Source organism: Macaca nemestrina, chromosome 2, assembly GCF_043159975.1.
Source record: "Macaca nemestrina isolate mMacNem1 chromosome 2, mMacNem.hap1, whole genome shotgun sequence".
NCBI lineage: Eukaryota > Metazoa > Chordata > Mammalia > Primates > Cercopithecidae > Macaca > Macaca nemestrina.
This window is the reverse complement of record NC_092126.1, coordinates 143,942,682-143,962,742: the sequence shown is the minus strand read 5'-3', so window position 1 is coordinate 143,962,742 and position 20,061 is coordinate 143,942,682. Positions and strand designations below refer to the sequence as shown.

Sequence of the window (20,061 nt, the reverse complement as noted above, 5' to 3'; positions counted from 1 at the left end):
CTACTTGGGAGGCTGAGGCAGGAGGATCACTGAGCCCGGCAGGTGGAGGCTGCAGTGAGCCAAGATCGCACCAGTGAACTCCAGCCTGGCCGACACAGTGAGACCCTATCTCAAAATAAATAAATAAATAAAATAACACCTTGAGTTAGTAAAATACTGATAATTAGTGAAGATAAATGATGCATACATAGGGGTTATTATTCATCATACTTTCTCTCTACTATACTCTGAAATTTTCCATAATAATTTTTAAGTAACATCTTGATCAAACATTCTCAAGGGGAAAAAACCCACCTCATACAGGTTTAATCTGGAGTTTCAATCTACTACCACAGGCCCAGATTTTTTAAAAGGAAAAAGTTGCTCCATCAGTAACTCTAAATTCCTGTATTTAGAACCTTATATTGAAGCAATAAAATCTGCCTCAGAGGCAGTTCTTTTATTGGCATTTCCACTAACAATAATTTTCAAGTGGAATATGCCAGGGGATCCAAATCAGAAGGAAGCCCTCAAACACAAAAACTTTATTCTTTTCCATCAGACCATGTAGCCTCTCTGCAAACGGTCACATAAAGAAATTAGATACAGCTGACACAATTCTTTCTGCGTTGTCAGATGAGTTAAAGAGTGAAAAAGGGGCAGAGCCCAGAGAATGTGAAAAGCAAGGGGACCAAGCAGTGTGCAGTCCCAATGGCGAGTAAAGGTGCCACACCTAGTAATCCCGTATCATTGCTCCGGAGGTTCCAAAGGGCTTTCACTGCTCGCCTGGCCACCCACTCAAATGTGGAGTCCCCCAGCAGTCGACTCAGAATCCCGAATTCCACCAGGAGGGAACCGGCTCCCGCTGTGCATGTCTCATTATTGGTGTCAGGAGGAACTCCTGTCTTTAGATTCACCTGGGGATGGGAAGAGACAAAGACTGTGACAAAACTCAAGGAATCCGCAGGGCTGAAAAGCCAGGTCTCAGAGACTACACTCAGCTAATAAAGCAAGCTTACCATGGTGAGTCAGCCCTCTGCCTTCCAAGATACATCTGAGGTGAATATGGGAATTAAATGTAAAAGACACAAACAAGAAAATAAGAACAGCAGAGCCTTGCTTTATTAATAAGGGCCAGTCTTCAGAGAATGGCTATAACACTTCACTAAACCTTCTCTTTCCAGCAGGTTTTCTTCATGGTAACACAAGCACCAGGCTTTAGAGTTAGAGATAAAAGCAAACTATAGAGTTTCTTCTAAATTTTAAATAAGCCACTATGAACTCACTCCTGCTCAGCACCTAAACAAACCTCAAACCGGGAGAGAAAGGAGGCACTACCAGAATATGACAGCCAGTTTCATCATGAAGGCTCTGTCCTCTGGCAGTTCTCAGCCAGTTACCTAAAAGGCTAACTCAATTACCAGAGGAGTTCTGGGCTTGGCAAATCAGATGTCACAAATATATAATCTAATTCCAGATCCTGGCATTTAAATCAGCAGCTAACTTGCTGGTCTGTGCAGCCCTTATTTGACAGATCCACGTGAAGCAATGAAAAGCTCACTCACTGAGCTCCCACAATACCCACGTGAGGATCTCTGGGAAAACAGACCCAAATCAGAGATGAAGACAAACGCCCTACACTGCTTTGTAGCAGAGAATACAAATCACACATGTAAATGAACTTAAGAATACTGAACTTCACAGAACATCAACTCTTTAAGGGGAAGGACTAAGTCAGATACATCACTGTCTGCCTTTCATACAGTGGATGCTCAGTAAATGCTGAATGAATTTTAAAATATTTACATCATATTTAAGGCCAAATTCTTCTAAGGACACTGCTTTTCTCATCTACCTCCATCCTATTCCTTCTCCCAAATAATAAACAAAAAATTTTAATTCAGGAAGATAGTGAATTGTCAAACACAAAGGGTCAAACCAGTCTACCCACCCGAGGATACGGGATCCCTGTCTTGGTGTTTTCAAAAGCAGGGAGGAGCCGCACCGCCAGGTCATGGGCCATGTATAACAACTCATTATCATAGTCCTTAATTGTCATGTCACCAAAGGGCTGCTTGGAGTCAGTTATTATTCTGTGAGCAGAAAGGAGGCTTCCCAGGACCCTAATGACAGGAAGAACAAAAAGATAATACAATCATGTTGCTTGTAAATGCACATAATCCAATTCAGAAAGATAGAAGTATGTTCATATCCACAGACTCAGAACTGCCTGCATCAGAGAGACCTGACTTAATGGCCTCTTGAATTCCTTTCTAGCTCTAATAATACACGATTGATTTTTGTTAACCATATTACTAAAAGAGAGAAAGGGAATCATTTATCCGAGACTACCAAAAACAATACTATTTAAAATATTAACAATTTTGGTAATCTAAATCTTAGGGCATTAAGAAAAGGGAGTTGGCTAGGTGTGGTGGCTCACGCCTGTAGTCCCGGCACTTTGCCAAGGGAGATGCATCTCTTGAGGCCAGGAGTTCAAGACTAGCCTGGGCAACAAAGCAAGACCCTGTTTCTATTAAAAATAAAAAAAACTTAGCCAGGTGTAGTGGCACACACCAGTAGTCCCAGCTACTTGGGAGGCTGAGGCAGAACGATCTCTTGAACCTGGAAGTTGAAGGCTGCTATGATCATGCCACTACACTTTAGCCTGGTAACAAAGCAGGACCCTGTCTCTTTAAAAAAAAAAAAAAAAAAAAAAAAAGAGTATACTAATTGTTCTCAGAATAAATATTACTTATTAGTATTATTACTCTTGATTTATTTCACTTGGGGAAAACACTCATAAAAAAACAGAAGCTGGGCATGGTGACATTTGCCTGTAGTCCCAGCTACTTGGGAGGCTGAGGTTGGAGGATCGCTTGAGCCCAGGAGTTCAAAGCTGCAGTGAGTCGTGATAGCACCACTGCACTCCAGCCTGGGCAACAGGGCAAGACCCTGCTCTAAAATGAAAAAAAAAAAAAAAGTAATTTAATTCAAATTTTAAAAACCCAGAAAGGTAAGACAACAAATACTAAGTAATTTTTGTTGTTGTGGCTGCCAAGCAGCTTCCCTAACACCCTAACATCTGGTAAAGAGGCAAGGTGAAGAGGAGGAGGAAAAAATGACCTATTAAGAGGCAGCAGGCTACCAGCTTATACCTAAGTCCTTGTAGACCCATAAAGTCCCATTCTAAAGATCTGAAGTAGACTGTGACATATGTCAGAACAAAGGTTTTCACAAATTTAATTTTAAATAAGTATTACATCTGCGAACTGGAATGTTATGCAGTTAATACAATTTTCAAAAAATGTAAACAGGAAAATAAGCACAATATATCAAAGAAAGCAATATACAATATACTAGGTATAGAGCATGATCCCAATCCATTAAACAAAGAGAGAGAGAGGCCGGGCGCGGTGGCTCAAGCCTGTAATCCCAGCACTTTGGGAGGCCGAGGAGGGTGGATCACGAGGTCAGGAGATTGAGACTATCCTGGCTAACATGGTGAAACCCCGTCTCTACTAAAAATACAAAAAACTAGCCGGGCGTGGTGGCGGGCGCCTGTAGTCTCAGCTACTTGGGAGGCTGAGGCGGGAGAATGGCGTGAACCCGGGAGGCGGAGCTTGCAGTGAGCCGAGATCACGCCACTGCACTCCAGCCTGGGAGACACAGCGAGACTCCGTCTCAAAAAAAAAAAAAAAAAAAAAAAAAAAAAAAGAGAGAGAGAAAAAGAGAGAGAGAGAAATAGAAGTGAGAAATATACCTAACAAGGAAATATACTAAAATGCTAAGCAGTGATTTTCTGTGGGTGGTAAGATGGGAAACTCTCATTTCCTTCAGAAATATGTAGGGGTTGTCCTAGGACACGGTGAAAGAAGGAAATGAAATCAGACTATAAAGGGAAACCATGAAATTCTGTACTAGACAGACACCTATTTTACACCCCCGTTAAAACGTAAATGTGCCCAGACATGGTGGCTCACACCTGTTATCCCAGCACTTTGGGAGGCCAAGGCAGACGGATCACTTGAGGTCAGGAGTTTGAGACCGGCCTGCTCAACATGGTGAAATCTAGTCTTTACTAAAAATACAAAACTTAGGTGTGGTGTGTGCCTGTAATCTCAGCTACCTGGGCGGCTAAGACACGAGAATACCTTGAACCTGGGAGGTGGAGATTGCAGTGAGCCAAGATTGCACCACTGCCCTCCAGCCTAGGCAGCAGACTCCATTTCAAAAAAAAAAAAAAAAAAGAGTTTAATCTATAAAAACAAAACGAAACAAAATATAACAAAACAAAACAAAATATAACAAAACAAAACAAAACAAAATATAAATGTGTCTTTCCCTTCAGTCCGGAATTATTACTTTGAAATAATTGTTCCAGTTTTGATAAATATGATATGAACATGAAAAATGCACACTGCACCCATAAAGCCCATATGGACTCCCCGCCTGGATCTTGGGGTGCAAAGAGCCTCACAGGTATTTTTCTCTTTAAACACATAAAAAGAAGTCTCCAATTCATTTTAGGAATATTCATTATTTTACCTTATTGTGGCCTCAAAGACTTGGACGGTGGAATCTTTGTCAAATGAAACTGTGTTGATCACTAACTTGACTGCTTTCTGGAACTCGGATGAATTTCCCATTACCTTTAAAAACAGGAACACAGGTTATTACAGCAACTTGAAATGAAACTGAGGCTGTATCACCACAGCAGCCTGGTCATGTCACCTAAACGTTTGTATGTGGTTTTGCTACCATAGAAGTAGAAACACAAGAGATAGAAAAGAAGTTATTTCTTAGAATATATTACCAGCACATGGCAGGCCCATTTCCTCCAACTCAAGAGCCCTATCTCCAAAGGACAAAATTGAAAATAATTCCTTGTAAAATCATTGGCACTCCTCATCTTCCCAACTCCACTCTCCAGCAAACTTCACTATGATCTTATTGAACATGCCAGGCACTGTGGTTTCTAAAACTTCTGGCAGGTACACAAACAAATCAGAAAACTGAAGAAACAAAAATATGTCTTTGTCTCTGCTCCTCAAATAAATCAGCGGCTTGGGTGCTTGGCTCCCAGGAGACCAAAACATCTGGAAAATTGAACGAACTTGTTTGTTATCCAGATGTCTAAACACTTTGAGAAAGGGTAATATCTTTTGGAGCACAGGATAAAACCAGTGACTGATTTAAAGGAAACAAAATATATGAATACTCAGCTCTATGTCCTTTTTAAAAAGTGATTTAGAATTATGATTCTTATTTTGGGTGTGTAGACACGATGTCACACTAAGCTACTCTCTCCTATATGAAGCACAGTTGGGCATCAAACTTTCTAGATTAACCTGAATCAAAATTATTTCATTCCACTCAAAATTTTATGAAATCCTGACACTATAATGACATCATAAAGACATACTGTGAAAGAAAAATAAATTGCTAGGACCCCAAAATCACTAAGCCAAAGGGAAAAGTCAAGCTGGGAACTGCATCAGGCAAACCTGACTCCCATTTTATTCCTAAATAAGATAGCTACATAGATTAAAAAAAAAAAAAAAAAAGCTATATATATATCCCTTACAATTTATCTAGAAGGAAATTCCTTGTGGGCCTCAAGATCTTCACTCTAAAACAATTCTGCTGAATTTCACCCTGGCAATGTAAATTGACAGTTTATCTTCACAGGTAAGAACAAAGGACAGAACTCAGTCATCCCTCTGCTCACCTGAAAAAAATGCATATCTGATTGCTTCCTCTGCCCTACTGTTTATGTAAAACTGCAGATTCACTAAGCCAGGCAAAGGCATAAGTGACTATTCCTCTACCTTTGTCACAGGTAAATTCTGTATTCAGTGAAAGGCTAATCAGAGAATCAAAAGAAATGCAACCAGCTGGACACCATGGCTCAGGTCTGTAAGCCCAGTACTCAGGGAGGCCAAGGCAAGTGGATCACTTGAGGTCAAGAGTTCAAAACCAGCCTGGCCAACATGGCAAAACCTCATCTCTACTAAAAATACAAAAAATTAGCCAGGTGTGGTGGCACACACTTGTAATCCCAGCTACTCGGGAGGCTGAGGCACAAGAACTGCTTGAACCCCTGGGAAGGCAGAGGGTGCAGTGAGTGAGATCTCACCACTGCACTCCAGCCTGGGCAACAGAGCAAGCCTCTGTCTCAAAAAAAAAGAAAAATTTATGAAAATGTAACCATTTGTCTTTTATCTGCCCATGACTTAGCAGTGCCCACTCACCCCACCTCGAGCACTTCAACTTGTCCCACTTTTCTGGACTGAACCAATGTATATCTTACACATATTGATTGATGTCTCATGTCTCCCTAAAATGTATAAAACCAAGCTGTGCTCAACTACCATGGGTGATGTCATCAGGACCTCCTGAGGTTGTGTCATGGGTGTGTCCTTAACCTTTGCAAAATAAACTTTCTAAATTAACTGAGACGCTACTTCTTTCTTCATCAGACATTACTACTTTCAAGTATGTATTACTGTATATTATTATATATTATATAATAACAAATACTATTTCCTAATATTTATTGGTCTGCTACATTTTTTCCACCTCATCGTTATTTTGCTGTAACCTACAGAGTAAGTACAGACATTTCTAGCTTTCAGTTCTTTCTTTTTAGAAGATGATGCAATAATGCTGCAAGTTGCATCCAATGGTCAGGGGACTGCTATCTTCACAATGTTTCCCTAGCACATCTGTTAAAGTCTGTTTAAATGTTAGCAAAAGAAAAGGAAAACCTCAACAGAAGTAACACCTGAAAAATAAGCCTGAAGCACTAAAGGCCGGATATTCTACAATGAAAACCACAGAGATGGGTCTGTTTTCTTACAGACGTTTACCAGCAACAATATCTGGTGAAGCTGCAGGTGCTGACATGAGCTCAAATCAAGTGAGGATGGTGAAGGAAGTCAACAACTCTTATTGTAGTTTACCATTATGGTCAGATAGCTACAGAACCCTGAGTAACTACGTTCTGAACTCACTCACTCATGTTTGAAAAGGCTGAATGGGACAGAGGAGCTAAATGGGTTTGTTTATTTGACTGTAGGACTTCTCAGAGTCTTTAAAATGCTGATGGGCACTGTGGCTCTCTAACAGTGGGACCAGACATACAGAATATCTCAAGTCCATTTGGAAACAGAACTCTTCTTTCAGGGAGTAAATATCTTTAGAATCTGTGTTGGGAAATGCTTCATTAGTTAGAATTCATTTTTTGAACAAACATTTGCACTGCTACTATGCACCAGACACCATTAAGTGTGGGGGAGACTATGGTGAACAACAGAATAGTAGGCACGGTAGGGGGATAAAAAAACAAAATGGGGCAAAAAAAAAAGAAAGCCAGCAACTCAGGAGGCTGAGGCAGGCAAATCACTTGAACCCAGGAGATGAAGGCTGCAGTGAGGCAGGATCACACCACTGCACTCCAGCCTGGCAACACAGCAAGACTGTCGCAAAAAAAAAAAAAAAAAAAAGAAGAAGAAGACAAAGCTCTCAGGGAGGAGGAGTAAGCTTTCATGAGTCTTAGGACGTTTCCTTTAAGCAACACTTGTAGGCTGAGTCAGCCTCTGGTATCATCAACAAACTAGCTCTAAGGTCGAACATACTTGTCTGGGCACATTTTGATCAGTGATGGTAAATGACTGAAACAGAGCAGCAATAACTTCAGAAGGAGATATTGGGAAACTAAGTTGCTTTGCAAGTTAAATTATACTAAATCAGTATCCCCAGATTTCCTATTAGACCAAGGGCCTAGTCCTATTTCTACTACTTAATTATAAAATGAGGATGTAGAATGATCTCTCAAGCTCTTTCCAAGTTCTGGTAATTCTACTACTAGCAAGATACTAGAAAATCATAATGCAAACTTGGCTAGCACATTACTCAATTCGTGTGTGTGTGTGTGTGTGTGTGTGTGTGTGTGTGTATGTGTGTGTCTCCAGAGATGCAGTCTCACTCTGTTGCCCAGGCTGGAGTGCAGTGGCACAATCTCAGCTCACTGCAACCTCTGCCTCCTGGGTTCAAGCATTTCTCCTGCCTCAGCCTCTTGAAGAGCTGGGATTACAGGCACCCGCCACCACGCGCAGCTGATTTTTGTACTTTTAGTAGAGAAGGGGTTTCACCATGTTGGTCAGGCTGGTCTCAAACTCCTGACCTGAGGTGATCCTCCCACCTCAACTGCCCTAAGTGCTGGGATTACAGGCATGAGCCACTGTGCTGGGCCCCAATTCTAACTCCTAACAGACAGCTTTAGACTCTTCTATGGAATGTTAAAAGAAACAAGAATAAATTATTAAGTACAAGATTTGGGCTAGACTGCAATAAGAAATTTCTCATGGTAAAGACTTGCTGGACAATGAAGGAAAGCAAAGAGGTTGTAAAATCACCTTTACTAAGAAGGTTTTAAAACAACACTATGCTGGAATACAGTCCCCTGGAAACTGCTTTAATGGCAAAAGGTGAAGCGATGAAGCACACAGACATGGCACCACACACCAAGTGCCACACTGCTTTCAAGTTGCTTCTTCATATCTGCTCAGAGGTCTCCAGTTCTCCAGAGTCAATGAGCAAAACCACAGGATGAGGAGGTAATGTCAGCACCCACGTTGGCAGCTCAGGCATGGAGTGTCCACAAAACAGGAAGTAGCAAATAAAAGAGAAGGGTTTCTAGGGAGCCCCACATAAGGACTGGCACTATGACTCCAACTTGCTTTTGGGGGAGCCAGTAGCTAGATGATATTTCAGGGTACCTGCCGACCCTGAGATCTTCTCTCTTTTACTCCTGGAATAGCAACTACTGTAATTATCAATATTAATGAGCTTCTCTATGGGTTCTTTTAGGGAATAAGATAGAAACTGGTTTAAAAAAAAAAGGTTCCCTAAAATCAATCATACATTTCTTCTCCTTTTTTTAATGGAATCACATTTCCCCTCATTTAACTTTCAACACATTTCTTGCCCTCCCCATTAAGGTCATTAAAATAAATAACAGTTATCAAAGCTAATGATACATTTTGACTTATCAGGCTCCCTGCAGTTCCCATTGCTGGAGGGAACTAGGGATAATCCACTCCAAAACATCTTATCTTAATTAACTTTTTTTTAAAAGGTGAACACTTACTGCAAGTGTATCCAATGCATCAACAAGAGTCAATGAGTAGTTCCCTAGTACATCATTGATGTTCAGATTTGAACTGAAAAAGAAAATTAAAATTAAACAAAAAGACGTTATTTCAAAAGAGAAGACAATAAAACTAAACACCCATCAGAAACTATAATTGCCAGCGACTCTTATTTATTCAGGAACTAATTATGGGTGAATTAATACGGCAAAGGTCTTTCTACTCCAAAAGCAACACTTTCTATAGTGTCCATAAGTAGAATCGAGTTACAGAACTGAGGAGACACACTCGTACCAGAGTGGAAAGAATGTTCATGGGAAGTCAGGAGGTGAGTTATCTCCTCTCTCAGATTCAGGCTTATCACCATATACAATCTCTTTGGTCCTGTCCAACTTTAAAAAGCTCTCTTTTCATAATCATTAGGAACTAAAGGAGAGCCCTTGTCATACGACTCACCTGTAACACTTTAATAAAGAAATTCGACACCACAGTCTATTACACACAAAGTAAATACGTTCATTGACAGTGTCAATATTACTCATCTGCCCTATGGTTGGGGTTATAAATTAACTTCTTTACACCATTTCTTCATTAATAACTTATCCAAAGGGTCTCCATTATTTCCATTAATTCTGAGATATTATTTAACATGAACCAAAGCAGGAATTGAGGCCTTTCTCCCTTCTTAACTGGAGCTACAGAAACATTTCTGCCACACAGCTCTCACCCCCATAATCTACAGCAATTTTCCATTCTGAAACAACCTTAAGAAACCAACTTCAGGATGACAACGAGGGTGCAGCTCCTCAGGCGCTGTATTTCTTTATAACATTTAAAAAAAAAAAAGTCAACAACAACAAAAAAACTAATACATCTGGGAGAATAGGGATGAAGAACTAGTAAAATAAAGGACAGTTTGAGAAATTCTGGGGACTTCATTTATTTATTTGTCCCATTCCCAAAAACCCAGAAAATAAGTGCAGAAGCTTGGAAAAAATGATAGTAAGAGAAGACATAAGGCAACCGTTTAAAGATTTTATTAGCAACCAAAGCAAAAAAGCTCCAGTTTTCTTTCCAGCAAGATTCATTGATATCTGCAGTCTTCCATCATATCCCAGAGTACTTTATCTGCTCCTTGGATCACCCTAATGGGTCCTTATCTCACTTTCCAGTGAGAGAAGCTTCTGGGGTACAGCACCTCTGTGTTGTGATGGCTTACTGTGCTCTCTGAAAGGCCTATACCTCAGCTGTGGGGAAATGGGGCTTATGTGAAAGAGGCATAACAGCTCCAACGTCTGATTTTATTTGAACCCTCCAGTTGCCTTGTTTTATGCTGTTATGCCACCTAATCCAAAGCAAAGAATTTAGAGTAAAATTTTAGATACTTTTTTTTGAAACAAGATATATATGGGGGCTATAGTCTAGGAACTAGGGTTATCTCATTTCCTACAAGCTGGAAAGTCAGAAAACTGCTTGGCTGGAAAATTGCACCTGTTTCTTCTATTTGTTGATTCTCTGGAAATAAACTTATGCAATAGCAAAAGGTCCCCTCAAAGCGAGAGCTGTGGATTCAAATACGCCTCTCAAGGGCAAGTGACAGCCAAAAAAGATAAAAAAAGTGCAAGGGTTGCAGGAGGGGCTCAAAGGAGACAGGGAGATCCTCATGCCCAATTCTGCCAACTCAAGAATGTTCTGCTGCGTGTAAATATTTCACTATGTTGCTCTGCTGCTTAGAAACCGAGTGGGCTTTAATAGCCCACCTCATCAGAAAGTAGCTCCCTTATCATGCAGCATCCAAGCTAGATGGTAATCAGGAGAACCACATGTAACTCCCCTCTCCTGACTCACACCCAGATCTGTGGCATGTGTCACTCTCTCCACTTGCACAGGCCCATGGAAGGAAGGTACTCACTGTGAGCACTGAACTCCTTTCCATGTTTTATCGTGCTTTGCCTTCTAATCTGTAACTAAAATAGACCCTGTTTTAAAATATTTCTTTTACAATGCCCAGTCACTAAAAATTGAGTTGCCACAGTAAAAAAAAAAAAAAAAAAAAATTATTTGCAGTAACTGTGGGGTTCCTTCTCTCCACTGAGTAGTCAGACAAATCTCCAAGATCTGGGGTATTCATTAGAACACTTTTAATTCTTTCTTACCAAATAATTGCTACATCCTCTTTCAAAATGTGCCAAAATAAGAGGGAAGTGGGAGTGAGGATGAAAGAAAAAAAAATAAACACCATAAAACTCTCCTAGCCTAACAGCATGAAATTATTATGACTCCATTTATGCCAGCCCACTATGCAGGTAAGACTCTGGATTTGTTCTTCGTAGATATTCTTGTCAATGTCCAACCTAAGCTGGTATCTTTAAGTGCATCAAGCCAAGAACTCAATACCTTTCCCTGTAACCAGCTGGCTGAACCGCACAACTAAATGCTCCACTTACTTCACCAGGTACAAATGTTCATGGCATTCACCCCACTGTACATTTTTAAAGTTCACCTCAAAACAGAAAAGATGGAGAAAACCATGGCCTTTGACAGAAAATTTCTGATTATGTCAGCTAACAAAATCAAACATATGTGTTTTTAAAAATTCCCACATATACTTAGCCTGTAACAGCTGTTCAGAAATCTACCTGGTGTGGTGTAGGCACAGAAATAACATAAGAAAGAGTCCCTGCGTTCAAGGGATTGATAATCTGGAGAGACAAGACAAAGGGAAATGAAGGTGAACGCACAACAGTACTCAATTCTCAAACAAGATTAAAATGTGGAATCGCAGCTCAAAGGAAAGGAATCAAAAGGAGAACTGAGTAAATAAAGGAGAATCATCTTCAGTTAGACGGCGTCACAGAAACAAGACGAGCCTGACTCTGAAAGAGGGCAGGATTTTCCAAAGAAAGAGGAATGCAGAGGAGGCCATCTTGAGCTAGGAGTACCTAAGCATTTGAGGGGCCAATATTTGTTTGGCTTAATTTGAGATTTGCTTTGTTGTTTTAATAGCAATACAGTTGAGAAGAAATTGAGAATGGTCACATGCCCAAAAGCCAGAACTATAGTTTACCATTCACAGGATTACAAAAATATAATGTCCACATTTACTCAAAGAAACTTTAAGTTTGGATCCTCCAACCCAAAACTGAGGATGTGAGAAGAACTGACTTTGTATAGCTTTCTGTAGACAGAAAGATTTGCTCTTTTTAGAGTGTTCAGGTTTTATTTACTTCATGTTAACCCCTTACCTGACACCTCCCCAAGAATAAGTCACATGTACTTGGGGCAAGAAAGCTTGGAGCACACATGACTACAGAGAAAAGGTAAGAGTGTTTAGCACCGATATTTTCTATGTGTACTTTTTACATAATACTCTAATGGCAAATTCACTCTTGTTAAATGAACCGTTAGAATACATTTGATTTTTTTAAAATCTGGAAGATTTTTGGCTGGGCTTGGTGGCTCACACCTATAATCTCAGCACTTTGGGAGGACAAGGTGGGAAGACTGCTTGAGGCCAGGCGTTTGAGACCATCCTGGGCAACAAAGTGGGACCCCATTTCTACAGAAAAATTTTTTTTAAAAATTAGCCAAGCATGGTGGGGCACAGCTGTAGTCCCAGCTACTCAGGAGGCTGAGGCAGAAGGACTGCTTGAGCCCAGGAGTTCAAGGGTGCAGTGAGCTATGATTGTGCCACTGCACTTCAGCTTGGGTGACAGAACAAGACCCTGTCAATTAAACAAACAAACAAAAAATATGAAAGATTTTTATCACAGATTATTTAGTTTGGGGATGTGAAGTACCCTCCTGTTTCAAAGCGAGCATGACAATATTCTGGTTCTAAACTTTCCTCGAGGCCTAGTATTCGATAGCATAACAGGAGGACTACAGTCAATAATCGTACATTTTAAAATAACTAAAAGAGTATAATTGGATTGTTTCTAACACAAAGGAAAAATGCTTGAGGGGTTGGATACCCAATTTTCCACGATGTGATTATTATGAATTGCATGCCTGTGCCAAAATCTCTCATGTACCCTATAAATATATACACCTAACTATGTATCCACAAAAATTAAAAATAAAATTATTTTAAATATTAAAACAAAAATAGCAAAGCCTGAGAGGAGTTAAATTAAAGGAAGGAGAGTACAAAAAATTAACTTTTCCATTCTCTGTAAGAGGCAAGTGTGAGGAGTCTGCGCAAGGTTTCTATGGCCTCCTCAAACACAACAAAGGTTTACCAACCAACAGGTCTACCCAGCTCAGGGCACAACCCTTCCCTAATGCCATCTCCACCTCCTCAATACTTCTAACACCCTCTTTCCAATAACACATCTGTCTCAAAGCAACCTGACCTTAACTTACACATAACCAAACCAATGCATAACCAAACCAAAACACTCATCAGCAGCCTTTCATTCTGAAATAAAAGCCAACGGCACACATGATACCATGAAGACCAGCAAGTTAAATCAACCACCACCTCACTTGCTGGGAAGGGACTCTTAAGGTTCTCCAGAAGCACTCTTAAGGTTAAGAAAAACATTAAAATGTCATCAACTCACTCTCCAAACCATCATATTCTCAAATGCAAGTGTTATCACAATTCCCCGTTAAACTGTTTTCAACTTGAGTCCACCCGATAAAAGGTAATCTGAGAAACAGTCTGTGAGCAAGAATAAACGTACTTATTGAAAGTGCTCTCTCCCTTCTTGTAATACCAAAAGCACTAGTGGAAAAGCACAAATTAAGATCCAAAATATGTACACATACTATGATTGCCTATGTACAACATGGGTAGACATATGGGCAGGAACTAGTGGCAAAGATAAATTTAAAATAACTGGTGGAATTTTATGATGTTATTCAAAATTTAATGATGTTGATTTAAAAAGAAAAAACATTAAAGCATGATGTAGGCTGACAAAAAAAAAAAAAAAAAAAAAACCACAATTTAGTGAAGTTTATTCCCCACCCCCAAAAAAACTGAGACAGAAAGAAAATACATTTATAGGTATAAAGTCCCCTCTAGTTAAGTGAGCCAAATCATTCATTGCTTAAAATCTGGAAAGGTCATGGCCGGGCACGGTGGCTCAGGCTTGTAAGTCCCGCAATTTGGGAGACCCAGGCGGGTGCATCACGAGGTCAGAAGGTCGAGACCATCGTGGCTAATACGGCGAAATCCCGTCTCTACTAAAAATACAAAAAATTAGCCGGGGCATGGTGGCATGAGCCTGTAGTCCCAGCTACTCGGGAGGCTGAGGTAGGAGAATCACTTTAACCCGGGAGGCGGAGGTTGCAGTGAGCAGAGATCACGCTACTGCACTCCTGCCTGGGCGACAGAGCGAGACTCCGTCTCAAAAAACAAAAAATCTGGAAAGGCCAAAAACTTTTTTTCAAAATTTAATATTTTTTCTCAAAAAAAATTGAGATAGAATATACACTTATACATATAAACGCTATGGTTAAGCAAGAAAAACTCATCAGTTCCCTAGAATTATGAAAAGGCTCAGTCCTTTGCCTGGGATGTCCCCTTGCTTCGGTAGAAATCATGCTCTCAAACTGCAATTTAAAACATAAATGTGTAGATAACCACATCATTTAAAAAACCCAAGTCCGTTTAGTCTATAGGCTTCCTTATCAGAACCTAAGGACTGGACTACACTGCTTTCCTCCAGATGAAGGAAAACGCTTGCCCCAGACGGTGCCAAGACACTGAGCAAACCAACTCCTCCACTCCCATCTAGGGGAGGGGAGTCACCTATTTGGACTCACAGGGTCTATGGCAATGCACACTCCTTCCCTACAGGTAAGAGGTCCTTAGCTGGGTGTACTGCTCTCTTGGACTTCGACGTCAACAGCGGTGAACCTTGGAGCTCAGCCTTTGCAAACAAGGCTGGTGGACAGGGAGGGCTGGCTGACCTTCCCTGACAACCACGCCACCAGAGGGGGGGATTTATAGGACAGATCGCACAGGGTAATGACGTTGACAGTCAATTCAGCATCCAATAAATTTCACCTCAAGTATCTGGACCCCAAATGTGGGCCACATAGCTTCCCTCCCCACCACCTATCCTCAGCGTAAGAAGCAGCCCCTGTGAAGGAGAGGCTGTAACCCCGTTCTGCCTCAAACTCAATGGACGGCTTTGGAGAAGTCAACTCTTGGCTTTTTACACAGAAAGGACGTGGGTGTGGCAATCTGATGGAGGTGGGGGTACGGGGTAAAGACTTGTTCTGAAGCTGCGTTTACACGGGAAGCATGGAGATTTCATCTAGAGTTTATGTTCATCCGGAGGAGGGGCTCAAGATGGAAGTGGAAAGCCCTCCAAGCCAGCCCTTGGCACTGCCACTGTCCCTTCTGGTCCTGGACCTCAGTTTCCTCATGTGTAAGACACTGAGCTGGACAGCAGTTCTGAAGTTTGGAGATTGCGGGAGAATCAGGAGAGGAAGGCCACCGGCCCACCCCGCACCCTCAAGCTCGGGTGTCTTCACAGGGACTCAGGCGGGACACGGCGCGGGGACGCTGCCCGGGACCCTAACGGCCCTGGCGCCCTCGGAGGACAGACGGCTGCACCCCGGAGCGGAGGGCGGAAGGAAGCGCTTGGGCGCGCGGCCCCGGGCGGCGGGGGCTACTCACGGGTCCCCGCGGTCGGGCCCACGGCCGCGGCAGTGGATGGGGTTGAGCTCGTCCTGAGGGAAGGCGTGCGCCATGTAGTTGTCGTAGCCAAAGACGAACATCCCCCGTGCCAGGTCGCGCATCTGGGCACGCAGCTGCGGAGGGAAGGCGCCGCTGTAGCGCTTCTCGTACTCGTCCGGGCCGCGGTCCCGGCCGCCCAGCACGTAGCCCCAGTGGGCTGGGCCGCACACCCCCGGCTCAGGACGCCGCGGAACCTTGCGCGGGCTCTGCGTCGCAGCGGTCCCCGGCGGCTGCAGCCACGACGGTCCGGATAGCCCCCCAGGCCGGCCCACGGGCCCCGAGGCGGGCGACGCGGGGCCGTCGGGGCTCCTCAGACGCTGGAAGCCGAAGCTGAGCGGAAAGCGCTGGTAGAAGCCCATGCTGGGCCCCAGCCCGAAGACGAGCCACAATACTCCATGGAGGCCAAGCCGGAGGAGCACCAGCCCCAGGACAAGCGCTCGCCATTGCATGGTCGCGCGGGCGCGGCGGGCATTATTTTAAAGCGCGGGGGCCTCCCCGCCGACCACCGCACCCCGCGCTCGCCCCGTAGCCCGGCTCACTTCCCCTTTAAGGAACTCCCCCGTGACGCACCAGGAACTAGCCCATTGTCCCCAACCCCCAGGCTCTCGGGCGGGCCCGCCAGGCCCAGCATTCGCTCGCCCGGTGGCCCGGGATTGGCCCGGCCAGAACCCGGCCTCGCGGGGCGCGGCCCAGGACTCCCTCCCACGCCGTAGGCCGCCGGGACGTCCGCGACGCCCCGAGGCCCCGCCCCTCACCCGGGCCCCGCCCCGTCCCTCCAAGCCCCGCCCCCCTGGGCGGTCGGTAGCCCGACGGGCTGGCGTGGCGAGCAGGAGCCGCGCCGGCCCAGGCGAGGGAACTTCCAGCCAATGGGAGAGCGGCACGGCAGCGCCCGCCGGACGCTAGACACAGACGTGGCCCTAGGCCGCCTGGCCTTGGGTAGATCGGGTCTCTCTCTGGGCAGAGCGTGTGTCCGGCAGAGCTGGGACCGGGAAAAAACCACTCTAGGTCTAGGTTAGGAGTGATGACAGTTAAAAGATACATACTGAAAAGAAGGAAAGGATCATTTCTGTATAAAAGGAACTATTTTTGCATATCGAGGGCAGAAGTTTTATAACTTAGGTGTCTGTTTATGGAGGGGGTGGGATACTACCTTTTAGCTCAAGGAGTGCACAAAACAGTTAACTGCAGGCCACATAAAGATCATAAATCTTTTGATTTAAACACCCAATTTTTAAGAATCGCTCTTGATGCTTGTAAAACGCATATCCCCAGATCCCTCCCTAGACCTATCCAACTCCAGTGTCTCGGGAATGTGCGTATAGGTACTCTTGGGCAGTTCCTAGAAACCGGCAGTTTCAGGAAATACTAAATTATGTTATATTGCTTTTGTCTCGGCAATAGGATTTTTTTAAAAGGGGGGTGCGGGTTGGGGGTGGGAATCAAGGCTCCCACCACCACCAAATTATTAACCAGATGTATCTAAATATGTCTTCTCTTGTCCCTCCCATCCCACCATCTCTCCTGTGCACCCGCAATTAACGACCTAACCTTTGAGGTGTGGGGTAGATTCCCAGTTAAATCACTTTACTCCTCTATATCTACTTCCTATAATTAAGAAGGTTGCAAATGTTAGCTCTAAAGGGCTATGACTTTCACATAAAGATTCAACGGTTTAGACTTTTATTTATTTTGCTTGCTGCACTTGGAGTTGGCTGTAAGGTTTGCTCTAAGTTTAGACCCTATGCCTGTTTCATCAGGGTTTCTGAAAAGCTTGGGAAGCAAGACCTGACTAGACCCCCAAATCAGATATTGGCTGAATGGCCGACCAAGGGAGTGCATAAGAAGGTAAGTTGTCATGTGGCACTCTCAGCACATTTTCAGGGTAGAGGACTTCTTGAAATACAGAGCAGGTGTAAGGGGAACTAAGAAAACACTTGATTACAGCACATGGTAGCTGGCACATAGGAAGGTACTTACTACTGGCTGAGCCTTGTTCTTTCCCAACATTGAGACATCGAGAGCAGCCCAAGCAGCAAAAAGATTATGAAGACAACTTGCGTCAGGATCTTTAGACTACATAACTTCTGCTTTTTCCCCTCAGTGAAGGATGCCTGGGGACTGTGCTGGCAGCCCAGCTCCAGCCCTTGATCCTGAACTTCTGCCTTCCCGGAACTTGCAAACTGAATGTGAATATTCAGTTGCATGTTGTATGTTTCCTTCCAGGGCTACTTTATTGCAAATTTTAACTTAAACTTAATCTGGTTAACTGCAGGCCACACTGAGGACAGCTCCTGTCTTGATGTTAGAGAAAAACTCTTATAAAAATAAATATTTTAATAACCAGAGAAAACCATCCAACTCCTGAAAGATGCTTTTCATGGTAAACCTGATGGTTTTCAAAACACTTTGACATGTGTGCTCATTTAATCTTCATAGAAAACATTCTAAGGCTTATTCCACAAGCCATAACGGAAGAAATCAGGTTGGGGGCTCAATTCTCAGAGCCTGTTGACTCTAGGCAGAAAGAGAGTTACTACACTTTAGGGCAATTTGCACTTCAAATAGCTGGCCCTTGAGCAGACAGGTCCCTCAGCTCTTTCCAAGCCATCCAAAGGCAACAGTTTTGACATTAGTGCCCTGCAAGGCATAGCCTAGGCATTAGGATCTAGGTTCAGAAAGTGTTTCCTTCTGGAATGAAACTGAAATGAAAGAAATGGGTTATTTTGTGCTAGTCCTTTCGATTAGGACTCCCCTTAAGGTAAATACAACTGATATTGGGACAACACCCATACCTAATCAGAAAACTCCACCTTAAAAATCAACTCTTTAAGATACAGTTTGATTTGTGACAGGTTTTCCAGCAATCTCACAAGAGCATCAGGGACTGATAAGGAGGCACTTTTTCCTTTACTCTGGGGAATGCCAAAGAGATGACGACTAAGAACTCACATTCAGAAGTCAGGTGTTCAAATAGTAGCTCTGCCCTAAGAGTGACCTTGGGAAGTTACTTTTCTGGACTTGTTTCCTCATCCATAAAATGGGTGAGTGATGAGGACAATGTTTATCACAGTTGTGAATTACATCATACACGTGTGTGTGTGTGTGTGTGTATAGTACTTACACCCTGCTATACAGTGAGCCCTATTGTTAATACTTTTCAACTCTGAACCTATTAAAACTAGCACCTGGCTGGGCACGGTGGCTCACGCCTGTAATCACAGAACTTTGGGAGGCCAAGTTAGATCACTTAAGGTCAGGAGTTCGAGACCAGCCTTGCTACAATGATGAAACTCCATCTCTACTAAAAATAAAACAATTAGCCAGGTGTAGTGGTGGGCGCCTGTAATCCCAGATACTCAGGAGGCTGAGGCACGAGAATCACTTGAACCCAGGAGGCAGAGGCTGCAGTGAGCTCAGATAGCACCACCACACTCCATCCTGGGCAACAGAGTGAGACTGCATCTCAAAAAAAAAAAAAAAAAAAAAAGATATTTCAAAAGCAGGGGTTTTGCAAAGCTGATGGCCTTTAAAAAAAAAAAAAAAAGTGTATAATTATAGTTCAAACTTATTTGATGGGCAGAAATCCAAGTTTGTCAACATGCTCTGTGAACAAAATACAGGGTACTCCAGAGGCTGAGGCAGGAAGATCCCTTGAGCCAGTAGCTTGAAGTTGCGTTTGCTATGATCATGGCTGTAAATAGGCAATGCAATTAATTACCTGGGTAAACAGTGAGACTTCATCTCTTTTTTAAAAAGGCATAGGGGACAGGGATTGGTAAAAACAAAAACTAGTACTTCCCCTGTGAAGGGCTATTTGGCAATTCCTAGTGTCAGAAAAAATTACAACAAATTTACTTACAGATCTAACTGGCGTTTATTCATAACTTATGAATGGGCCAGCCTCCATTCTACAAAATAGAATGAAAGCTCCCAATGACAAACAGCAGAATAGTGGGTTTTGTGAGAGTAAGGAAACAAAACAATGAAAAATAACTGATTGGTTAACATCGGGTTACTTTTCTTTAAGGGTTAAAGCAAAAGGGACTTCCTTATTATTCCGATTCAGACAGAGTGGGATTTTCTGTTTTCAGGAAAAACTGATTTCTGTAAAGTTTCCTTTTTACTGTGTGGCATTTAATATATGTAACTACTTTGGTCTGCTAGAACCTAGTGCAGAAACTTAATCCACAAAAAACGACCCCCCATAATTTTTGTTTAACATTAGCACAA

The 20,061-nt window shown here is 42.9% G+C and overlaps 1 protein-coding gene across 3 annotated transcripts in view; it reads right to left on the bottom strand.

Annotated features, from left to right (window-relative positions):
* LOC105477629 (ER degradation enhancing alpha-mannosidase like protein 1) overlaps positions 1-16,479 on the bottom strand; it is a 32,551-nt gene extending 16,072 nt beyond the window's left edge. The window contains exons 1-5 of one of the 3 annotated variants that reach the window (XM_011734195.2): positions 15,772-16,479; positions 9,134-9,206; positions 4,528-4,631; positions 1,931-2,102; positions 713-896 (exon numbers count right to left, since the gene is read on the bottom strand). In XM_011734195.2, the coding sequence (XP_011732497.1) occupies positions 713-896; positions 1,931-2,102; positions 4,528-4,631; positions 9,134-9,206; positions 15,772-16,280 (1,042 nt within the window). In that variant the 5' untranslated portion in view covers positions 16,281-16,479. Of the gene's footprint in view, positions 1-712; positions 897-1,930; positions 2,103-4,527; positions 4,632-9,133; positions 9,207-9,912; positions 14,888-15,771 lie in introns of those variants that run through there. The other 2 variants (XM_011734194.2, XM_071092121.1) reach the window with 2 other exon arrangements.
* Between the last annotated feature and the right edge of the window lie 3,582 nt (positions 16,480-20,061).